Consider the following 22923-nt stretch of genomic DNA (forward strand, 5'->3'; position numbering starts at 1 on the left):
CTCAAAAACAGATTTAAAACTATTGAGAGGGGGAAAATACATCCAAAACTGTCTGTAAAGGCGACAATTCTGCGTCTCAAACAAGTGTTAACAAGTGTCTCAAACAAGTGTTAACTTTTGTAATATGTAAGGCTAAAACTCTTAACGAAAACAAAAAGTAACAATTAAGTACTGAAATGCATTTCCTTCGATAATTTTTCACATTTAAAATAATAATAATTAAGACGCACATTAAGGGTACGTTTACAGAACAACAACGTACTTAAAACTGAAACGTTTTTCCTTTGCGTTTTTCACAAACAGACAACGTTGTCAAAGCGATTCCCGTTCACGCAGATCAGCGAAAACGACAAAAAACGCTGTTTTAGTAGTTGGTGAGATCAATTTGTGTTTTTGTAGTTTGCGTTGAGACAAAAAATGATACTGTTATCGTCTCTGTGTACTCTACAAAAATGCGAATCTGTAAAAACGGTGATGTGCACATAACGGACTCCATTTTAACGATTGGAGCACATGGTATGAAGTGCATGGGGCAGGTGCACTGAATCCACTTTCGCTAGTTTAAAGTCGGTCCAAAAGGGTTGTACCTAGTCTTTTATTGATTCATGGGTGTGTTTGGGCATAACATGCAATAAACCAATCCGTTTCATTTACCCTTCCCTTTAAGAGCCAGTTGCGCTTGAACGGATACGCTATTTACATGGTAAAATTTGCGAGCGGAAAGGCTGAAGGCTTCTACAAAGAGAAATCCTTTTATTTATACAATTTTAAAATGTTTGAGCGCTGCGGCGCGTCCCTATGTGTGTAATAAGCAGAGTGTACACACATTGTGCACCCTCCTATAGGTGCATATTACTAACGCAACCTTTAAATAGCACAAAAAATAATGTGCTATTGACTTTAGACCAGGTTTTTGTTGGTCAATGGCACAGTCGTTTGAGATGCCTCAAAATAGCAATGGGTTAACAATGTGCACACCTCGTTTTCAGACTAGACCTTTTCATGGGTGAAATGATGGGAGCAAATGCATTTGCTATTTAAACAATGTGGAAAATAAAAACTGCATTGGGCTGAAACTAGCACAAGAAAAACATGCGTGAAGGGCCCATTGTTTCTTTTCAAAGTGACATCGCCAACTACTGGCCTGGCATGAATAATACAGCATTTTTAATCGTTTTAGCAGATCTGTGTGAATGGGGATTTATTTTAACAATATTGTCATCTGTACGCGAAAAACACCGTTTCCGTTTTTAGTACATCCTTATCATTTAAATGTACCCTAAGATGTATGGGCTTCTGAAAAGACTAGCTCTGAACAGTGTAAAACATGCATTTCACATGTAAAACGCTACAGAAATGAAGTCACACACAGGCAGACGAGACATTTTTGAACACAATGAACATGAATGTTCAGCAAGGCAACATACGAGCCAACTGGGGCTGATGATGAGGCATACACATTTCTCTATATGTTCAATTCTTTTCATACACAACTCATGGCTTGGCATGCCTCTTATCCTGATTTATAAACAGTTTTTATGATCAAATCACACTAGTAACATTAAATGTAAATTCATTTTGAAATTACCAGTAGCAGTATTTGGAGTGGTCAGTTTAATTTCAACTTCATACACAACAATTAGTTCTAAAATTAAATCATTTTAAAAAGGGTTCAGACTGGAGCGGTCATCACTGATTTAGTAATCAAACCACATTAAAATCGAAGTAATCAAAGCCTCGTTATGAAAATAATTGAAAACATTACATTTTTGTGTGACTTTAGAAGTCAATATATTATTTATGTCTATTTTACTGAAGATTACTGGCCTATAGTCCACAGCTTCATTATACAGTCGAAGTTTGCAAAAACAAAGTGGTACTTTAAGCTCAAATTAATGGAGGTAGGAAAATGACCGCATTTACAAACAAATTAGAGGAACTTATGAAATGGATGAATTTTTTTTGTCTTCCTTTACCCCCTTAAAATGTACAACCCTAGTTCTGACAATTACAAATAAAGCTACAAGATCTTTGCTTTAAGTTCTGGATACATTTTTGTTCCAGTCTAATGTACATCATATTATTTATCATCAGCATTATTCTTATTTATAATAAAAATGCATGGCAATGCTTTACACCAGTGCACATTAGCCACTATCTATGAGTGACGGCGGGAAAAAATGCAAAACTGATGTTTGAGTGTTGCATGAATATGTAAATCACAGAACTCATGATGAATATGTAAGACCTCTCCATGTAAGAGGACAGAGTGAATCATGATTAACATCATATTCCTCTTAAGCCCCAAAAAGACAAAAGATGGAATGTGAACAAAGCAATATTTGCCGTTCACACTTCTGTCATCATCGGACAATTTGATGATATTAGGGCTCGATCATCCAATTTTCCCCATTCTAATACAGAACACCCACTTCTCACAATACCAGCAATATCTAATGGATAAAATGGTCACATTCTAAATGCTTTTCTTATTGAATATTACAGCTATACATTTATGTTAACATTTTGAAAGCTGTTTAAAGTTTAAGCTGATTGGTTTAGTTGACAATGCAATAAAAAAATAAAAAATAAATAGTGAAACATCATCATAAACTGGCCGTTGGCACAGACAACCAGTTTGCTATATATCTGCGCGATTAAGCTGTGGTGTGCTATGATGTGTATCTTTTTCAGGGGTCAATGACAGATTTTAAGAACAGGAGCACAAAATAAAACAGCAGGAAAATCTTCATCTATGGCCTTTGCAAAAACAGCAGTCATATGAACTGGGTAGGTAATTAATCTACAAATAGCTGAAATTCACTGATGTCCTGAGTCAAGATTGTCGTTCATCGTGATTCACTACACTCAGCATTCACTAATGCTATTGCTTACACTAGCTATGGACTTCAACAACCAAATGTTCACATATGAAAATTAAACTGCACTTCAAATGAAACTAAAGCCAGTCAGGACAGCACTGGGGTGTCATCTTGCCCAATGTCTCTTAGAATCTCTGCGGATGGTACTGATGGGTAGGTTTTCATTTCTTCTCCTCAATTTGAAGCCCACACCATCTCAAACAGGACGGTGTGTTTGTGTAAGCCTGTGTGCATTAATATATGTCCATACTTGTCTCTGTGTTCAGGACGGGGTCAGTCCTGGGCTGGTCATGTCTGTTGTTGGACTGGCTAGATACTCACTAGACTTTAGACTGGCCAGAGATTTGTAACTGGCCACCGAGGTTAACGAACCACACAAACCCCTCAGAGATGGAGTATCCTCTTTCCCTGTGAAAACACAACCACATATACACAAAGTAGTAGAGTGTGGAGACATACTGATATCATTTAACAAGGCTAATGTTATTAAAGATGCGAAAGGCAGATCAGTAGACACAACATCTGAGCAAGAGAGAGGAACATTTGTAGGGAATATTTTTTACATGGACCCTACTATAATTGCTACTGTAAAATGTGCAGTAAAGCAACAGAGGCATGTGAGTTGTTATTGTTAACTAATTGAAAACTATTAAAAATCATTCTGGGTATGTGAAATAAAAAATAAATAAATAAAAAATAAATTATATATATATATATATATATATATATATATATATATATATATATATATATATATATATATATATATATATATATATATATATATATATATAAAGTAGAAACATTTTTTTAAATTAGAACAAGAAACTGGAATTGTAATAAATAAATAAATATATATATATACACTGTAATGCAAAAATATCATTATTGTAATTTAAAAAAAAGGTTTATGTATTTATTTATACATTATTTTAGTGCTTATACGTTATTATTTTTACTGTCTGCCTAATTGTCACCGTTCCAACGGTGAGACATTTTCCATTATACATGTAAAATAATAATATCTTAGTCTAAACCTAAAAGTAATATTGACAAATCATTTGAAAGCTTACAGTCTCTTTTTTTAATATTTGGTGTCTGGTATTCAATGACACAGGAACAGTAATTTATTAAATTTGCAACAAGTATATTTTTAGACTTGTAAGGTTTGTTCAGACCTTTATTTTGAAATGGTGACGAATGTGAAAAATTATGAAATATTGGTAGAAACCTGTAGGTAGAAATTTGTTTTCATGGCAAGAGTTCAAAAAACAACATCCATTATATATATTTTTTTAAATGTCTGAAAGAATAGATTTTTTGCTATATTATATTATATTATATTATATTATATTAATTATATTAAATTATATTATATTATATTTAGTAATCTGAACCCAAATGGAAGAGCCCTATGGTCCCCAATAAAGTCTGGAAGTCTGGATGTCATCTATTGGAAACATTTGGTACTGGGCCCAAACAAACTTTTCTACAATTATTCTACAATAATCTGCCAAGTGTCTACCAAACTTAAGTCTGTATTCCGAAGTATTCAAGATTTATAACAAAATAGAAAATGGAAATTATAATTATAATTGTTATTTTAAAATCAATAACCAATTCCCCCCCAAAAATCGGATTGACAGTTAAGTAGATAAAAATACTAATTTTAATGTATAAACAATTTTTTAAAATAATGAGCATTTGAGAATCACCATTGAGAATATTAAAAAGGAAACTCAAACTGGCTACATTTATCATTACAGTAAAGAAAATGTGGTTAAATGTTTTAAATTGTTCTGAAAATAGTAACATCATGATGCAAAAAAAATCTTAATTGTCCTCAAATAGGTTTTTATTTTCAGGTTTTTATATCAGAATATAATTTCAATTTCCCATTTTTTCATGAGATTTTGACTTATTTTGAGAAAAGGGTGCTGTTATCTTCCCACAGTTGGTATAAGGACCCTTCCATTGAGAAATTGACATCAACTATAATAAAGCTTGTTATTAGAGAATGATGTCACCATAAGCTGACTCATAACACACATCACAAACCTTCTCTGTGCCAGTGTGTAAGTCCTGCTTTGCCGTCTAGACTGTGAGTGTTCAGTTGTGCTGGATCGAGAGACATCTGAGAGAGACTCATATCCGCAGAAAGCTGCTCCAAACTCTGGAAGCTTTTCCTGTAGACACACATGGGTTGTCATTATAACGCGCAGGACCCTGGGAGGATGGTTATTATAAATGATAAAAAATTATATTTTGGTAAAAAAATTATATATAAAAAAAAATCTTTACGATTTCTTACAACATGATATTATGTTAAATATATTCAAATTATGTTAATATGTATTATAAAAATATCAAATTTAAATTAAAAATATATGCATATTATGCATATTTTAACATTTTTACAATGTGACTGCATACCTTTTCTTTGAATGTTATATTAAAAATAGATTCTTAAAAATTATGTTTCTTATAAAATATAAACATACATTTTAAAATGTGTTTATAATGTAATACTAAAATATGTTTCAAATATAAAATATAAACAATTTTATAAAACAGTTATAAATTAATATAAATTGTTTTGTAGATTTTATAGGTGTATATTAGTATTATTCATGTAGATTTATTTAAATAAATTAAAAAGTAATGCGTTAAAAATAATACAATTCTAGTGATGAACATTCAACAAGAATTACCACTGAAAATAATGGGAAAAGGTCTATACACATGACAGTAATGGCATTTTTTGGGAGGATATGTTCTTAATTTTCGTGAGAAATACCATTGAAGTTTGTGTAACACCAAGATCAACCCATTTAATAACATCTGTTGGTTATCAATACATGAGTGATGGCTTTAGGAAGTATGCCAATACTGTAATGTGATTTGAGAGCTGCAGACGTGAGCTAAAACTAGAGCCTGAGAGCTGTTGCCTCACGAATCATTCGCTGACCATGAGGAACTTGACTGGAATTCAATATTAGAGGAGTTGTGGTGTGAAGCTCCATGTAGCTCATAAGGATGTGCGTAATCTGAGAGGATACATTTATGAAGTACAAAAACAGGAAGCACATACTCCTCCCATGGTCCTGTGCGTTTCCTGTACAGGAGCGTATCCAATGCAACAGCATTGGTATCCAAGGTGCCAGGTGAGGGCCACTGGTTTGTCAAGTGCGAGGTAAGCTCCTGTCTGGAGCGAAGGTCATGGTTCTTCAGCACCGTCCTGGAGAAACAAATATTAACATTTAAAGAGGTACACCTTATCAACTGCTAGTTGATGCAAATATCTCATCAGCCAATCACATGGCAGCAATTCAATGTTTTTAGGCATGCAGACATGTTCAAGAGAGTCTGCTGAAGTTCAAACTGAGCATCAGAATCGGGAAGAAAGGGGATTTAAATGACTTCGGACATGGCAGGGTTGTTGCTGCCAGACGGGTTGGTCTGAGTATTTCAGAAACTGCTGATCTGCTGGGATTTTCACGCACAACCATCTCTAGGGTTTATATTAGAGAATGGTCAGAAAAGGAAAAAATATCCAGTGAGCGTCAGTTCTGTGAGCAAAAATGTCTTGTTGATGCCAGAGGTCAGACAAGAATGGCCAGTCTGGTTTGAGCTGATAGAAAGGCAACAGTAACTCAAATAAGCACTCGTTACAACCAAGGTCTGCAGGAGGGCATCTCTGAACACACAAAACATCAAACCTTGAAGCACATGAGCTCCAGCAACAAAGGGGGACACTCCTGTCAGCTAAGAACAGGAAACTGAGGCTACAATTCACACAGGCTCAATAAAATTGGACAATTAGAAGATTGAAAAAGAGTTGCCTGATCTGATAATTCTTGATTTCTTATACAACATTCAGATGGTAGGGTTAGAATTTACAACATAAATGAATGGAGCCATCCTGCCTTGTATCAACAACCAGGCTGCTGCTGGTGGTGTAATGGTGTGAGGGCTATATCTTGGCACATTTTGGCCCTCTTACCAATTGAGCATGGTTTCAATGCCAAAGCCTACATGATTATTGTTGCTAATCATGTCCAGCCCTTTATGACCACAGTGGACCAATCTTCCAATGTCTCCTCCTAACAGGATAAAGCACCATGTCACAAATCTCAGATCATCTCAAAGTGGTTTCCTAAACATGACAATGAGTTCACTACTACTCAAATGGCCTCCACAGGCACCAGATCTCAATCTAATTGAGCAACTTTAGCATGTGGTGAAACGGAAGATTGAAAACTGCGTGATGCTATCATGTCAATATAGACAGAATCTTTGCCACAAAGAATGAAGACAGTTCTGAAGGTAAAAAGGAGTCCAACCTGCTACTAGCAAGGTGTAACTAATAAAGTGGCTGTAATCCATCTTCATCAAGAAGTCATTGAATGCGTTTACATGCACGTTCTTAAGCCGTTTATGCCTAATACGCTGACAATGAACATAGCCATGTAAACTCGGTAACCCGCTTTCTTTTATCGGAGTACGGTCATAAATGCTTAAGCATAAACCAGTCAGAAAAGGTCGTTTTATGCCACATACCCCGATTTTGCGTGGCATGTAAAAGCATTAACCTGCTTTCTGTCGGCTTATTGAACATGTGTGATAGGCGATAAAAAAATGCAAACTTAGGCCAGAATTAAATGCATCCAGACAGAGCGAGCTAGCATTTTGCATGAAATAAGAACATATCACAAATGCAGACTTTTTAAGACCCAGAAAACTGTAAAATGTGTTCTCATCTCATCTCTATCAGCTTACTGATGTGCATGTAAACATTGCACACTGTTCAAAACTCATCATCTGGAACATGGTATTCAATGTCAAATATTCTCATCCATAAAAAGTGTATTTAACCTCAACAACTGGATTTCCAAACTGACCACTCAGCTGAAAAATCACTGATGGTGGTCAGCAAACACTTGCGGCTCTCTGCATTGATTCGGCCAGATGGTCCGGTACAGCTGATGCAGTGAAACATTAACAGCTTCACATGGACTGAGACAGACTTCGATAAACAACATTTAAAATACTTAAAAATTTATTTGCGTTTATCACCAGATCCAAGTAGCTATTGCCAGTTGTCACAGCACAGTATAAGCTTATCCATGTGTTTATTTCCATGAGAATGAGTACTAAGAAAAAAGTATATGCAAACAAATACATTCTTTCTCTTCTCTTATAGTCTTTCATTCATTCCCCCTGTACATCGATCAAATCCTCTCCCTGCTTACATGCTGCAATAATCTATTAACTTATTTGCGTCTGTCTCCATAGCAACCCCGCGCTGGTCTAGCTTCTGATGTGTCCTCAAGCAGACGGCTCTCCAGGGCTCAGTTGAACCGTGAACTCCAGCTGTCTGACAGAATGAAAGGAGAAACCAATCGGAGGACTCAGGAGGCAGGAAACAGTCGGAGATCATCTGTGCTGATTCTCTGTAACCATGGACAATGCTAAAGATGAAGTTCTTCTGCTACAGCATCTTGTACCACTAAAATAAATGAACAGCATAATATCATCATGATAAATGAGAGGGAGCCCAACTTTCCCCTCCTGCAACAATATATTTCCATGAACATGAATCACACAAAGGTAAATTTACTATTTACAGCTGCACCACTTTTGCATACAGCATTGAAATTAAATCTGGAAATATACAGATAAAATAAAGATATATATATTATATATATATATATATATATATATATATATATATATATATATATATATATATATATATATATATATATTTCATAGATATAGGTCTCTTAATTTTTTTCAGAGATGTATATATAGCAATCAGTCCTAACATTATGGGCCAGTCCTAACACCACTGGCCGAGCTACAGTAGCTCAAATTGCTCAAGAAGTTAATGCTGGTTCTGATAGAAAAGTGTCAGAACACACAGTACGTCGCAGTTTGTTGCATATGGGGCTGAACAGCCACAAACCAGTCAGGGTGCCCATGCTGACCCCTGTCCACCACCAAAAGCACCAACAGTGGACACGTGACCATTAGAATTGGACCACAGAGCAATGGAAGTAGGTGGCCTGGTCTGATGAATCACATTTTTTTTACATGAATGAATGTAGGGGCATATATATAGAGCTTTTATATGTACTACTGTACACCCAAAGCGCTTTACTCTCATTACAGGGGTCCTCAACCACCACCATTGTGCAGCATCCACATGGATGATACGACGGCAGCACAACAGCGCCAGTGCCCTGATATAAAAGCCTAGTTCAGACTGCACGATTTTCAAACTCGTCGTTCAAATTGTATGTGCGCTGATTTGTGGAGAAAAAGAAAAAAGATTATGGCGGAGGAAATTGTTGGAGAGACAGAGGGAGCCAGGATTGTGTTCTGAAAAGAGAGTTTGAGGTAAATAAATCACTTTGTAATGTGCTGCTGCTGCGGCAGGATGTGCAAATGTTTGGCCTTTGTTTCGGTTTGATAGAATTGTAAATATAATCTATTAAAATACTGATATTCTGCTCTATAACTCCTCCCTGAACCTCCCGCTGCCCTGTATCTCACGCTTTCATTGGCTGTCGGATCATCGGCGATGTAATTTTCAGTCAGAATGCAGTTCACACAGCAGGAGTTTCAATCGTCAACAGGTCCAGATATTTAGCATGCCAAATATCTCACAGGCATTAGCGACTCGTCGTTGATTCTCTCTAATCGCGTCTTTGATCATTCACACTGCGTGATTGTCACTGGCGCGTACGTGCACCGATTTGCCAATGATCTCGGACATTTGTCAGCGATTTCGCAAAATCTGTCGGCGACTCAAAATCGGGGCAAAAATCGGGCAGTGTGAACTAGGATTTAGAGCCACTTACATCATGTGGATGGCCCGATGCGTGTGCGTCGCTTACCTGGGGAACACATGGCACCAGGATGCACTATGGAAAGAAGACAAGCTGACAGACGCAGTGTAATGCTTTGGGCAATGTTCTGCTGGGAAACTTTGGGTCCTGCCATCCATGTGGATGTTACTTTGACACGTACCACCTGCCTAAGCATTGTTGCAGACCATGTAACCCTTTCATGGAAACAGTATTCCCTGGTGGCTGTGGCCTCTTTCAGCAGGGTAATGCACCCTGCCATAAAGCAAAAATGGTTCAGGAATGGTTTGAGGAGCACAACAAGTTTGAGGTGTCGAGTTATCCTCCAAATTCCCCAGATCACAATCCAATCGAACATCTGTGGTATGTGCTGAACAAACAGGTCCAATCCATAGAAGCCCCACCTCGCAACATACAAGATTTAAAGGATCTGCTGCTAACATCTTGGTGCCAGATACCACAGCACACATTTAGGGTTCTAGTGGAGTCCATGCCACTATGGGCCAGGGCTTTTTTGGCAGCAAAAGGGGGGGCCAAACAATATTAGAGAGGTGGTCATATATAAATATATTATATATTCTGACACCTTTCTATCAAAACCAGCAAAACCAGCCTTTGCCAGTTCACTACTGTTCCTCCCTTGGACCACTTTTGATAGATACTGACCACTTCAGATCGGAAACACCCCACAAGAGCTGCAGTTTTGAAGATGCTCTGACCCAGTCGCCTAGCCATCACAATTTGCCCCTCGTCAAACTCTCTCCTTGCACTTGCACAAAAACTTTGAGGACAAAATGTTCACTTACTGCCTAATATATCCCACCCACTAACAGGTGTGGTGATGAAGAGATAATCAGTGTTATTCACTTCAGTTTCAGCAATGTTATGCCTAATCGGTGTACATGCATACAGTATGAAATAGTAAAATACTATATATAAAATACTAAAATAACACCAGTTCAAACTTACAGCTGATCCTGCAGCTCCAGTATGATGATCTCCAGCTGCTCTTTCTCCAGTTTGTGGCTGAGTTCTGTTTCTGTGAGCTGCTGCAGAAGAGATTTATTCTGAGAGACAGACTCTGTGAGTTGAGCTTCCCTCAGACGCACCAGCTCCTCCAGATAACCCTAAACAATTATATGTAAAGCAAGTTTATTTATATAGCACATTTCATACACAATTTTAATTCAAACTAAGTGCTTTACACAAAAGGTGTTTTATGGTCTTGCTCCTGGGCCCCTCCAGGATGTCTGTCTTATCTAACACATCTGACTGATCTCATCACCTCATCAGTACAGACCTCATGACCTGATTTGAGGGTGTTAGACTAGACACTTAAAAATCAGGAGCACTGAAAACCACTAATCTAGAAACAACACTCAGTTTAACATTCAAAGTTCAGCACACATGATATGAAAGAAGAGCTTCCTACCTTCTGCATATTCTATATGACATACTTGACATACTATGATAAAATATATGTTGCCTTCCAATCCGAATATTAGTCAAAAAAAGAATACTTGAGAGAATTAAATGTAACAACTTTTTATGCCAATTTAATAACAGAAAAAGCTGATTTAAATGATTAAATAATGAGGTTTTAACAACACACACATATGCTTAGTATGAATGCGATTAGGGCTGGGTGATAAAGAATAAAAAAAGGAATACATTTTTGCATTTTGTTTATTTTGTTCAATAATCTAAAACAACTTAAAATGATGATTCTTTTTGTTTAACAGCAGTTAGCATAACTTTTTATCAGGATGAAATCAGGATGAAATCCTTCAAAAGGCAGTACAGAATCTGGATCTGTATATATATTTTTATAAATATTAAGTTCCTTTGAATTTTCTATGCATACAGCAAAAAATACAGCACTGTTTCCACCAAAAATATTAACCAACCCATTTATGATAAAATGTTTCTTGAGCAGAAAATCAGCATATTAGAATGATTTCTGAAGGATCATGTTACACTGAAGACTGGAGTAATGATGGTGAAAATTCACAGGAATAAAATACATTTTAAAATATATTACAATAAAAACTGTTATTTTAAATTGAAATAATATTTCTAATAATGTTTATGATTTTTGAGGTGTGCATAAGAGACTTTTTTTTTATCTTGCCAAGCCTAAACCTTTAAATGGTAGCATATATCCCACAAAATGGTGCATTTCTTTAATGCAGCATGCAAATTTTCACGCACAGCCAGAAATAAATAAGACAAATGAAAAGGGAAGCTCACAGTTGAATTTTGGTATATGTAGTAGATTAAGTGCATACTGCGCAGAGTAGACTGCAGAGCAGAAGCATTATGATTAGTAACCATCCTCACCTTCTGTTCTAGCACGACTCTGTATTTCTGCTCTAGTCTTTTGCTCTTGCTGTACCAGGTGCTCTGATCGGCCATCAGACTGGCGGCCATGTGGGATTCAGGAGTGCCTGCTTCACTGCCGCTGCTGCCCAGCGTTCTCATTTCCTCCTCATCGCTGCTGATGCTGTCAGAACTACAGCAAACAGACACAATGTATATTGAAAATATAATATTCAATCACGAGCATTAAGACTGCTTAAAGCATGTGGACAATGCCAGCATGTTCATATGCGTGTTGTTGTGTAGCACTCTTACGTTTGTGTGAATTTAAGGTACGGTGTGTAGTCAATGACAACGGGACAGCTCTCGTCAAGGCCCTCCCCTTTCAGACAGAAACTGTTTGAAGATGAGAATTTCAGCATAAGGCAACAAATGCACTTTATTAGATGAGGACGGTGGGAGAGTATTACAGGATGTGATGATCCTACAAAACAATAAAGAGGTTACTTTTGGCATCTATATTTGTGTGTGCGCGTGTGTGTGTGTGTAAAGGAGCGTGTATGGCTTGTGCCAGCAGGTGTTTATGGAGCGCCACCCATTTAATGAATGATCAACATCCTGTCCTGCTGCGGCACAGCTGAATGTCACTGCCACCCACAGAAAGGAAATGAAAGAACATGAATGTACCTGAAGTCAATCGCATTCAGTCCAATCAGTGTATCTGCCAGAAGCCCCGCCTCCTCCCCCAGAACTACAGCCCCCTCCTCATAAAACCTCCTGGCAAACAAACACAAGACAGATATTCAACACAACAATTAGCAGCACTTTTATAATTCCATGATGTTGTAGTTGTTATTTTTGCTATTTAAAGTAATTTTAGAGAGCTAAACTACCGTTCAAAAGTTTGGGTTCTGCAAGACTTTTTAAAATAAATGAATTATTTTAAATGTTATTACTTAAAATAATTATTTTAAGTTTGAAAGGTGACAACATAAACATTTACATTACATTGTTATTTCAAATACACCAAAGAATCCTAAAAACTGTTTCACAGTTTCCACAAAAATATTAAAGCTGCAGTCCGTAACTTTTTGCGCTGTAGCGGTTGATAAACAGAACTTCATGCGTCTGGCGGAAGAACATTGCAGCCGGAGCTACTTTTCTCTGTTTATATCTATGGCGAGTCACGCAGGGACCATGCTCCTCCGCAATGGTTCCTACCAGTCTGGCCTGAAATAGTCCCAATATAAACACGTATTATACGTGCACCATAATGATTCAGGGTAAGACAAAAACACAATTTGGAAAATGGATTCATGTTGTACATACTCATAATTTGTAAACTCATAAATCTTTAACACAAAAAAAGTTACGGACAGCAGATTTAAGCAGCACAACTGTTTTCAACATTTATAATATTAAATGTTTCTGAAGCAGGAAATTAGCATATTAGAATGATTTCTGAAGGATCATGTGGCACTGAAGACTGGAGTAATGATGCGGAAATTTCAGCTTTGCATCACAGAAAGAAATTACATTTTAAAATACATTTCTATAGAATTTTCATATATTCTGATATTTTATCCATTTCTATGACTTTATTCATTTCTAGAATTTCTTATAAATGGGATTTTGTGAATGTGAACATTTTTATAGATATTTTGGATTTCCAAAATATTGACTTGTTTTTGCAGATCTTCAACTGTTCAGGTAATGTTTTTCCATTGTTCCCGGCCACAAACTCACATCAAACTCAGCAAAGAAAGATCCGCAGAGCCTTCAGGAAGTCAGCCTATTAATGGCTGACTTTTAGATGTCTCTGCATTTTAAACTCATTAAATTGAAGAATTACTGATGACACAATGCACTGTCTTACGTTTTTTGCCATATGGTGCAGCTTTTATTTTAAGTCGCCATGTTTAACAGTCAGTGTTGTGGAGAGGCTGATAACAGAGACTCATAAAAAGATTTTATCAGTCAACCTGCAATCAAATATGAGATTTCAGTGCGTGTCCGTGAGTGCTGTGTAAAGTTACAGTACCTTGTAGTTTTGAAGTCTCTCAGAGCTGCAGAGATATATTCAGACAAACGCTTCTCCATTAACGCCACTCTAATCCAGGCACGACCCTGAGAGAGAGAGAGAGAGAGAGAGAGAGAGAGTGAGAGAGATGCTCTTACCTGTCAACCACAAAAGCCTTTAAAGCTGAAGTAATTCAACAGAGCGACGATACAGACCCCATTTATCCCTGATAGTATGGAAGCACATTTGAGCAGACTATATTTCATAGCTGGACGCTTGTGATCGGATCACATAAGATTTAAACAGGACAGGTCTGCTCTGGAGGATCTTGTTTCCTCTGGTTTTTGTTTTTTGTATACTTTGTGATCTTACAAGTGTGTAACTAAAACTATTAAATATAATTTTCGTTAAATAAAATGAAACACAAACTGTGATGCACTGTGTATTCTAACACCTTTCTATCAAGAACCAGCATTAACTTCTTGAGCATTCTGCGCAACCAGTAGCTTGTCTGTTTGATCAGACCATGTGGGCCAGTCTTCACTCCCCACGTGCATCAATGAGCCTTGGTCACCCATGACCAGTTCACTACTGTTCCTTCCTTGGACCACTTTTGATAGATACTGACCACTCCAGATTGGGAAACCCCACAAGAGCTGCATTTTTGGAGATGTTCTGACCCAGTCGTCTAGCCATCACAATTTGACTCTTGTAAAAACGCACTCAAATCCTTATGCTTGCCCATTTTTCCTGCTTCTTTCGTATCATTAACTTTAAGGACAAAATGTTCACTTGTTGCCTAATATATCCCACCCACTAACAAGTGCCGTGATGAAGAGATGATAATGATGAATTATCATTGTGAAACGTGGGTTCTGACCTTTGCTTTAGAGCTGCGGACGTTCTCCATGTTCTCTATGCTGTGGATGCAGCTGTGTGGGACTTTAATACATGCCACACGTATGTAATCCCAGAAACTCCGCGGGCTCTCATAGCCAAACCAGCTGACCTGACCTACACAGAGAAAACACACACAATACAGTGTAAAGGCAGATTGATTATACAAAAACAATTGTGCAAACCTTTTAGTTTTTTATATCCAGTTGCACTGTTTTACTGCAGTGGCATTGAAGGATTAGTTCACCCAAAAATGAACATTCTGTCAATAATTACTTACCCTAATGTCGTTTGACACCCGTAAGACTTTTATTCATCTTCCGAACACAAATTAAGATATTCTTGTTGAAATCTGATGGCTCAGACAGGGCTTTATTGACACCAATGTCATTTCCTCTCTCAAGACCCATAAAAGGCACTAAAGACGACATTACAAAGCCCATCTCACAACATTTGCTCTACAATAATTTTATAAAGCGACGAGAATATGTTTTTTTTTTGTGCACAAAAACTAACAAGGACTGGATTGCCAATGTCACATGATTTCAGCAGTTAGGCGGTTTGACACGCCATCCGAATAATGAATCGATACGCTGATTCATAACGGTTCAAATCTTTGTTTTGAAATCGGCCCATCACTATATAAGTCGTTATTTGATTTTTTTGCACACAAAAACTATACTCATCATATAAAATGATTGTAGAGCCACTGTAGTGAGATGAGCTTTGTAACGTCATCTTTAGTGCCTTTTATGGGTCTTGAGAGAGGAAATGACATTGGTGTCAATGAAAGCCTTTCTGAGCCATTGGATTTCAACAAAAATATCTTTATTTGTGTTCCGAAGATAAACGGAGGTCTTACAGGTGTCGAAAGATATGAGGGTAAGTAAATAATGACAGAATTTTCATTTTTGGGTGAATTAACCCTTTAAGGGTAAATATAAACCCTTTAAGGGTAAATATAAACCCTTTAAGGGTAAAGATAGTAATCGAAAATAGTGAATCCGACAAGTGGCAAACGCTACAGGGATTTTTAGCCTTTAAAGGCCCACTGAAGTGCCTTGAAACGCACCGCATTATTCAGTGTAGACGTAATTTCCCCTGAAACTGCTCCAGCTGTTAGCAGCTCCTCCCCTTTTTTGAAACAGCCAATAGCGTTTCGTTAATATACAGTTCGACTAGATCTCAAGAGTGGACCTTTCTCTGTTAGGTAAAGCCAGTTTCCTCTAACACGGTTTACCATCATAATCTCCTCCATATCGCGTTAAAATGCAGCATTCTGTGCAGAATTCAAATGGGTCGATATGTTTGATGATCCGCGCTGCTCTCTCGTGTCTGTAGTCTAAATTTAGACCAGAGCCGTTGGAGTGTGTGCCCTGTTGCGGTGCGTGAAACTAACGTGAAAACAGACTTTATTTGCCTCAAATGAAAGCATATTTACACTGAATCGTTTCCTATCACATATATAGTGTGCTATGTGCCTTTCACCATGTAGAAATTAGTAAATGTGTGTTAACAACTGACCGATTTCAGCTGCAGCTTCAGCAGTGTAGGGGGCGGGCTTTAGATTCTAGAGCGCATTTTGATTGTACAGAAGATTTGACGAGAAAGTGAAGTCTGCGATGATGTCACCAAAATCTGAGATTCGTTTTAACGGAAGTGGGAGACTGTAAATTTTGAATGCTTATATCTCCTAAATGCAAATTTTGTCATAGTTTTGGAACATGCCAGTTTATTCAGAACTTTAAGGCTAACAGTCATACTAAAAGCTAAAAAACACAAAATTTTGATTTCAGTGGACCTTTAAGATGTTTCTGAAAACATACATAAACAGCAAATGAAATCAACAGATCAAATATTCCTGAAAGGCTAAAAATTAGCAATTTGTAAGGGAGAGCTGTTTTGTCATGTAGTGTTAGTCGTCTGAGCTTTTCTAACTCAAAATGAGACTCAGTGCTGTATTTATACCTCATTACATCAGCTGTGTGTATGGGGGGATCTTTTAGCAGCATGTATCACAGCATCACTAATAGAGTGTGAAGCTTCTGGCATAACTCACTTTAACAGTTATTATTCTTAGTATGCGTGTGTTGGGATATTACTATGTTTATCTCACAACTTTATAAACATAGTAATTGTTGTGTAAAATCGGCTTCATGAAAAGAGAAAAATAAACAGATTTTTTTTTTTGTTCTGTTTTTAAAGCGTATACTGCAACAGCTTTGATTTTTAACAGAAATTTAAGCGAGGCTGTGAGGGTTTTTGGATTGTTCTGCTGACGAAACACTGCAAAAATATGAAGAAGTGTCCATAGAAAAAAAACTCCAGACAAAATGATCTAGGAGCTATATACAACTTTTTATAGTGGATGCCATTGAAAACACGTTGAGTCTATCCCTCACAGCCTCGCTCATACCGGTCATGGGGCTGCTCTGAATAAGGTCTATTTTGCTGTATGCAATAAACAAGCAATAGCAAAAAAACAACACTTAACCATAACTTTATATTACTATAGTTATCTCTACTAGAATTGAAAAAGCCTTAGAGAACAAATGAAGAATATATATATAGTGAGGGTCTTTATATCAGGCCAAGTTCAGTTTGCTAAAAATGTGCCGATCTCATCAAGATGAAATGCCGCTTATAATTTCAGTGTGAAACAGGACAGTGTGTGTGTCTCTGCTTTCTGCCTCACCTTTCAGTCTATGGCTCAGAATATGCTCTAAAATGGAGACAAAGTTGATGAACTCAGCAGATGTGTCGTCTATCGTCTCAAAACACGAGCGATCAATGAGGGTCTTCACTGAGAACCTGCATACTCAAACACACACACACACACACACACACACACACACACACACACACACACACACACACACACACACACACACACACACACACACACACACACACACACACACACACACACACACACACACACACACACACACACACACAATCATAAGCATGACAGAAACCTACACAATATAGTTTAAACTCACACAAACTTTAATAATATAAATAATTAACATTTAAGTATCCAGTCTTTTGAGATTTGGTCATATTTTAATGCAACAATCCCATAATGCTAATAGGAAGTGAGAGAAATGTTGATTATAAATATATTTTATTCAGCATGTAAAATATGGATTAAAATGTGGATTATGTGTGATTTTTAGATGAAAAGGGGTTTCTATTTAGCATTATATTTTCAGTTTCAGTTTAAGTAATTTTTTGCCATGGAGACATTTCAACTGGTTTTCCTTTAGGTTTTTTTAAGTTTGTGTCCTCCATCTAATATCTATATTTTATTTTACTTCAACTTTATTTACAGTTAACAAATAAAGTTAAAAATAACATCACTGCTATTGGGCACGATGACACAGATAAAAAAAGAAAATTCAAGAGTTCAGCAGTGAGACAAAAAGACGTCTAATTCATAGCTAATACATAAGCGCACTCCAGTAAGACTCTAAAATAAAGCTTTTTAAACCCCCTAAATGGGCATTTAAGAGTCGCAGGAGATATCTTGTGTTTTGTGGAGCACCATTACAGTCGTTTATTACGGTCTCATCAGATGTAATTATGGCATAAATGGCTGTCCTTTTCATTGTCGGCAGCTCCTGTGCTTTTATGCATCTCTTCATGACTTCCAAATACCCAGCAGCCTTCATGCAAATGTCATTTCAAAGATAATTTCACTTCTGACATTTCCTTTCTAAAACACACCGAGCAAATGTGAAAAAAAGACTGAACCAGAGACAATTAACTATCATCTTACATAACTCAAAAAAAAAAAACTATTATGAATGCACAGCAGTGTAATATGCCAAGGATTTGCAAACACTTTAAAGCTTACACTCTCAGAAAAAAAGGTACACTGCTGTCACTGGGGCGGTACCCTAAGGTACAAAAGTGAAAAGGTACATCTTTGTACCTAAATGGTACATATTAGTACCTTAAAAGGTGCATATCAATACTTTAAGAGTGCAAATTAGTACCTTAAAGGTACATGGCAGTACCTTAAAGGTACATATTAGTACCTTTTCAGTTTTGTACCTTAGGGTACCGCCCCAGTGACAGCAATGTACCTTTTTTTCTGACAGTGTATGTGTGTATTTTTTGGGAAGTCTATCATAAAGGTTAAATCAAAATATAAATAAATACTATTATAATATAATACAAAAATAGCACTTGCATTAATGAAAATACTTATGGAAATACGACCAATTAACCAATTAATGAAAATAAAATAAAACTTGTGTTTGAGCAAAGAGAGGTATTACGTTCGGAACAACATGCAAAGTTTTAGCAGCAAAACACAACACTTAGAAAGTTGTATCTCACACTGTGCTCAAGTGTTGATGAATGAACCGTAACAAATATCAACCTAGATTTCCTGAGTCTTATTTGATCAGACTACCAAAAGTTATGTTTAAAACCACTACATTTCTGAGACTGGCTCAAATTAAATATGCAATGTAATGAGGTCATGTGACATCCATGTATCATTCCTGCTTAAAATGTTTATTGACACAGAATAGCACAGAGATTACCTCGATAAGCTGATGAAAGGTAGAATATTAAAGAACACATTGAGAATATTACATTTGATATTCATAACACCATCTCCAAAAATGGAATTTCTCGAGAAGCCTTCCTGAGACATCTGACGCAGATTAAACCAGCCTGACATTTCATTTGAGAAGGTCCCAAAATCTCTGGACTTTGTTTCATGATCTTTTTAAGAGCCTTCAAGACTTCACATTATCACTCCAAAAAGACCAACAGTGATTTATTTCAGTCCTGAATGAACTCTGGATCAGATATCACAGGATAAACATGAGAGGAAATTGATTTTGCTTATCTGTTTCTCTGTTCTTTCTCAGACACAAGCAGTAAAACAGCTTTATTTGTCTGAGTCGTGAGCTTAGGTCTCACTGTGATTGTGTGGACACGTCACACTCCAAGCCTTTCGATTGGCCGATTCCTGCTGTGCCCCCTCATGGGTATGACATTCATTTGTGTTCAGACCGATGCTTTTCCTGTTTCAAATGTGCCCTGTGCACCACTGCCTTATTAGACACATTAACATAATTAATCATATTCAGCCATGTTCTGATTCTAACGTGTTATCTATCCTAAACTCAAGTCAAGTCCAACAGCAAGTTCCACTGACATTTCTTATTTCAAACAGTTGTAGAAACACAATATGTAACATAGGAACTCTTTAAAAATTAATGAGAAAGGCTGTGTTCAGAACGTAAAACTGGCTTACCGGTACTTCTACGTACATAACGTTTATTATACTTAATTATGCTTTCAAAGTGAAATGTCCACTGAGTGGCTCGTGTTCAGTTTTATCTAGAACAGATGAAAATGAATCTGGCCATAATTATTGGTTGTTGTATATTTGAGCAATTTGGAGCTGAAATGTCCACTGAGTGAAATTAAAAGCTTAAAGGGTTAGTTCACCCAAAAATGAAATTGATGTCATTAATGACTCACCCTAATGTCTTTCCACACCCGTAAGACCTCCGTTCATCTTCGGAACACAGTTTAAGATATTTTATATTTAGTCCGACAGCGTATCTAAGTGTATGCACACTATACTGTCCATGTCCAGAAAGGGAATAAAAACATCATCAAAGTAGTCCATATGTGACATCAGTTAGTTCATTAGAATCTCTTGAAGCATCGAAAATACATTTTGGTCCAAAAATAGCAAAAACTACGACTTTATTGCAGCGTTGTCTTCTCTTCCGCGTTTGTTTTCAAACCTCAAATAAAGATTCAAACGGTCATGAATCAGCGTATTGATTCATGATTCGGATCGCCAATGTCACGATTTCAGCAGTTTGTCAGTTTGACACGCGATTGGCATCATGGTAAAATGGTCATAACATAGTATTGCGCAAGGAACCACATGAAAATTAGTCTTTATTAATTGATCATATGCCCCCATAATCATAATTCATCTGTAAATGAATAAAAGTTGTTGGTGTTTTACTTTCACTCGTGTTCATTTTAGCTGGAAATTGCATTTAATGAAATGTATACGTTTTTGGAGTTTTGCTCAAATTCAGGTAGAGGCATGCTTTTTGACAAGGCGACATTTTCTTTTAAACTAGTATTATGAAATATATCACTAATAAAGTTCTCGCACTTTATTAGTAGTGCATACATCGACCCTTTATTGTTGAAATATTTGTTAAAAGGATCGTTTACCCAAAAATTAATTTCGGTCACCATTTACTGATTTTCAAAACACAAATTAAAGTCTTTCTGATAAAATCTGAAAGCTTAATATCCCTCCATTGACAGCTACGCAGTTACCAATTTGATGCTTTAAATAGTTCACAAACAGGTCGCAAAACGAATTCATATGAACTGAGTGGTTTAGTCCAAATGTTCTGAAGAAGAACGCATTATATGATGAACAGATTTAATGTAGTCTTTTATTCACATATAAACACTGATCAGAGAACATAAATGGAGGTGCAATCGAACCTGTTTGAAGTGCAAGAAGCAAGAACAAACCTCATTGGTTCTTTTTGAAGATCAAATGTTCGCGTAACACATGAGAATGAACCTCATTGGTTCTCGCACTCCAAGCGAACACGCTTGAATTTACCACAACAGATGTGTGTGTTGGTGAATGTTTATCTGTGAAAAAAAGCCCAAATTCAATCTGTTCATCATATATTAATGCAACCACGTTTCTTCAGAACATTTGGACTAAACCACTTCATTCTTTTTACGATTCTTTTTAGTGAACTTTTTTTACGCTTCAAAGTGGTATTTGATCTGCATTTATGTTCCGAAGGGGGTGGGGGGACCATCACTTTAATACAAAATCATAAGTGTTGAATAGTTGTTAATCATTTTGTTATATAAAAACAAATGGTGTCTTTTTTTCTTTTCTTTTTTTCCCTTCTTTTTTTGGACGTACGTAATATAGCTACAATTTCATTTGTTCATGGCTCCACTGTAGAAATGTATTTTTACCTGTCCAAACGTTTGTGTTTTTAAACATATCCTTGTAAATCGGTTGCATACGCAGCTTATCTTGTAAGTAGCACAATGCAAATTCTATGTTGCACGCGTACCACTGTATATCAGCATTTACCACAGTACTTTTTCTAGAGACTTTCTATATGACGTGATGCTCGGATGACAGATCTCAGATCGGCGCTTCTGTGCGCAGTACACGTACATCACCCCCTCTCCCCTGATCCAGCATCAGCAATTAGCAAACACAAACTTGCTAAAAAAATAACAATGACATCATCACACATGTTCTGTGCCGCCGTGTGCTGCAGTGTGTCAGATAATAAATGCATGTATAATCAGATTTTACCTGCACACGGTGATCAGATTCCTCCTCTCAACGGCTCTGGTCCGCGCAGCTGCTTTTTTACGAGCCCCGTTAAACCCGAGATTTATCGATGCCATGATCGTGTCTTTATGTTACACAGCAGTTTATTTCCTCACGTCCTTCTCTCTCTTCAGATGCTTTGGCTCAGTCTCCAGCTGACTGACTCTTACTGGAGCCATAGAAATTGAATAAGCGGGTGGAGCGGCAATTAGCATGAAATGGGTGTCAAAGATAGGCGTGGTTTATGGGTTAAAAAATAATAATATATTTTTTTAAACTGTGTTTTTGAGTGGTTATTAAACTTTAATTAAATATCAAATTCTTCAATAATGTTTACCAGGTTGAATTAACCATCCAGATTGCGTCTAAAACGGACGGTTTCATCACGTGTTTCCTGTTTCTTTTCTCAGCGCTGATGTGACTAACCAATCACAGATTACTACAACCATAGCTATGTATATCTATGACTACAACGGTTCTTATAAAATGAAAGTATCCATTTGCATGGTAGAAACCAATCCTTACGTTACACGTTTAAATGTTTACATTTATTGT

General features: G+C 36.8%; 1 protein-coding gene across 1 annotated transcript; it reads right to left on the reverse strand.

Annotated features, from left to right (window-relative positions):
• Positions 1-99: 99 nt before the first annotated feature.
• rundc3b (RUN domain containing 3b) lies at positions 100-22556 on the reverse strand. Its single transcript, XM_067448075.1, has 11 exons — positions 22351-22556; positions 17686-17801; positions 14974-15107; positions 14115-14200; positions 12761-12850; positions 12389-12469; positions 12095-12266; positions 10724-10881; positions 5974-6120; positions 4941-5068; positions 100-3290 (listed from the first exon to the last, which is right to left on the reverse strand). The coding sequence occupies exons 1-11, from the start codon at positions 22443-22445 to the stop codon at positions 3145-3147; spliced, it is 1353 nt and encodes a 450-aa protein (XP_067304176.1). The 5' UTR covers positions 22446-22556; the 3' UTR covers positions 100-3144.
• Positions 22557-22923: the final 367 nt, after the last annotated feature.

The sequence above is a fragment of the Pseudorasbora parva genome, chromosome 7, assembly GCF_024679245.1.
Source record: "Pseudorasbora parva isolate DD20220531a chromosome 7, ASM2467924v1, whole genome shotgun sequence".
In the NCBI taxonomy this organism is placed as follows: domain Eukaryota; kingdom Metazoa; phylum Chordata; class Actinopteri; order Cypriniformes; family Gobionidae; genus Pseudorasbora; species Pseudorasbora parva.

Coding starts and splice junctions, on each gene's coding strand:
- rundc3b (XM_067448075.1), bottom strand. CDS start 22,445: ATGGCATCGATAAATCTCGGGTTTAACGGGGCTCGTAAAAAAGCAGCT. Junction 12,851..14,114: donor AGAGACTTCAAAACTACAAG/GTACTGTAACTT, acceptor TTTGTTTGCCAG/GAGGTTTTATGAGGAGGGGG. Junction 12,470..12,760: donor CTGAATGCGATTGACTTCAG/GTACATTCATGT, acceptor ATCTTCAAACAG/TTTCTGTCTGAAAGGGGAGG.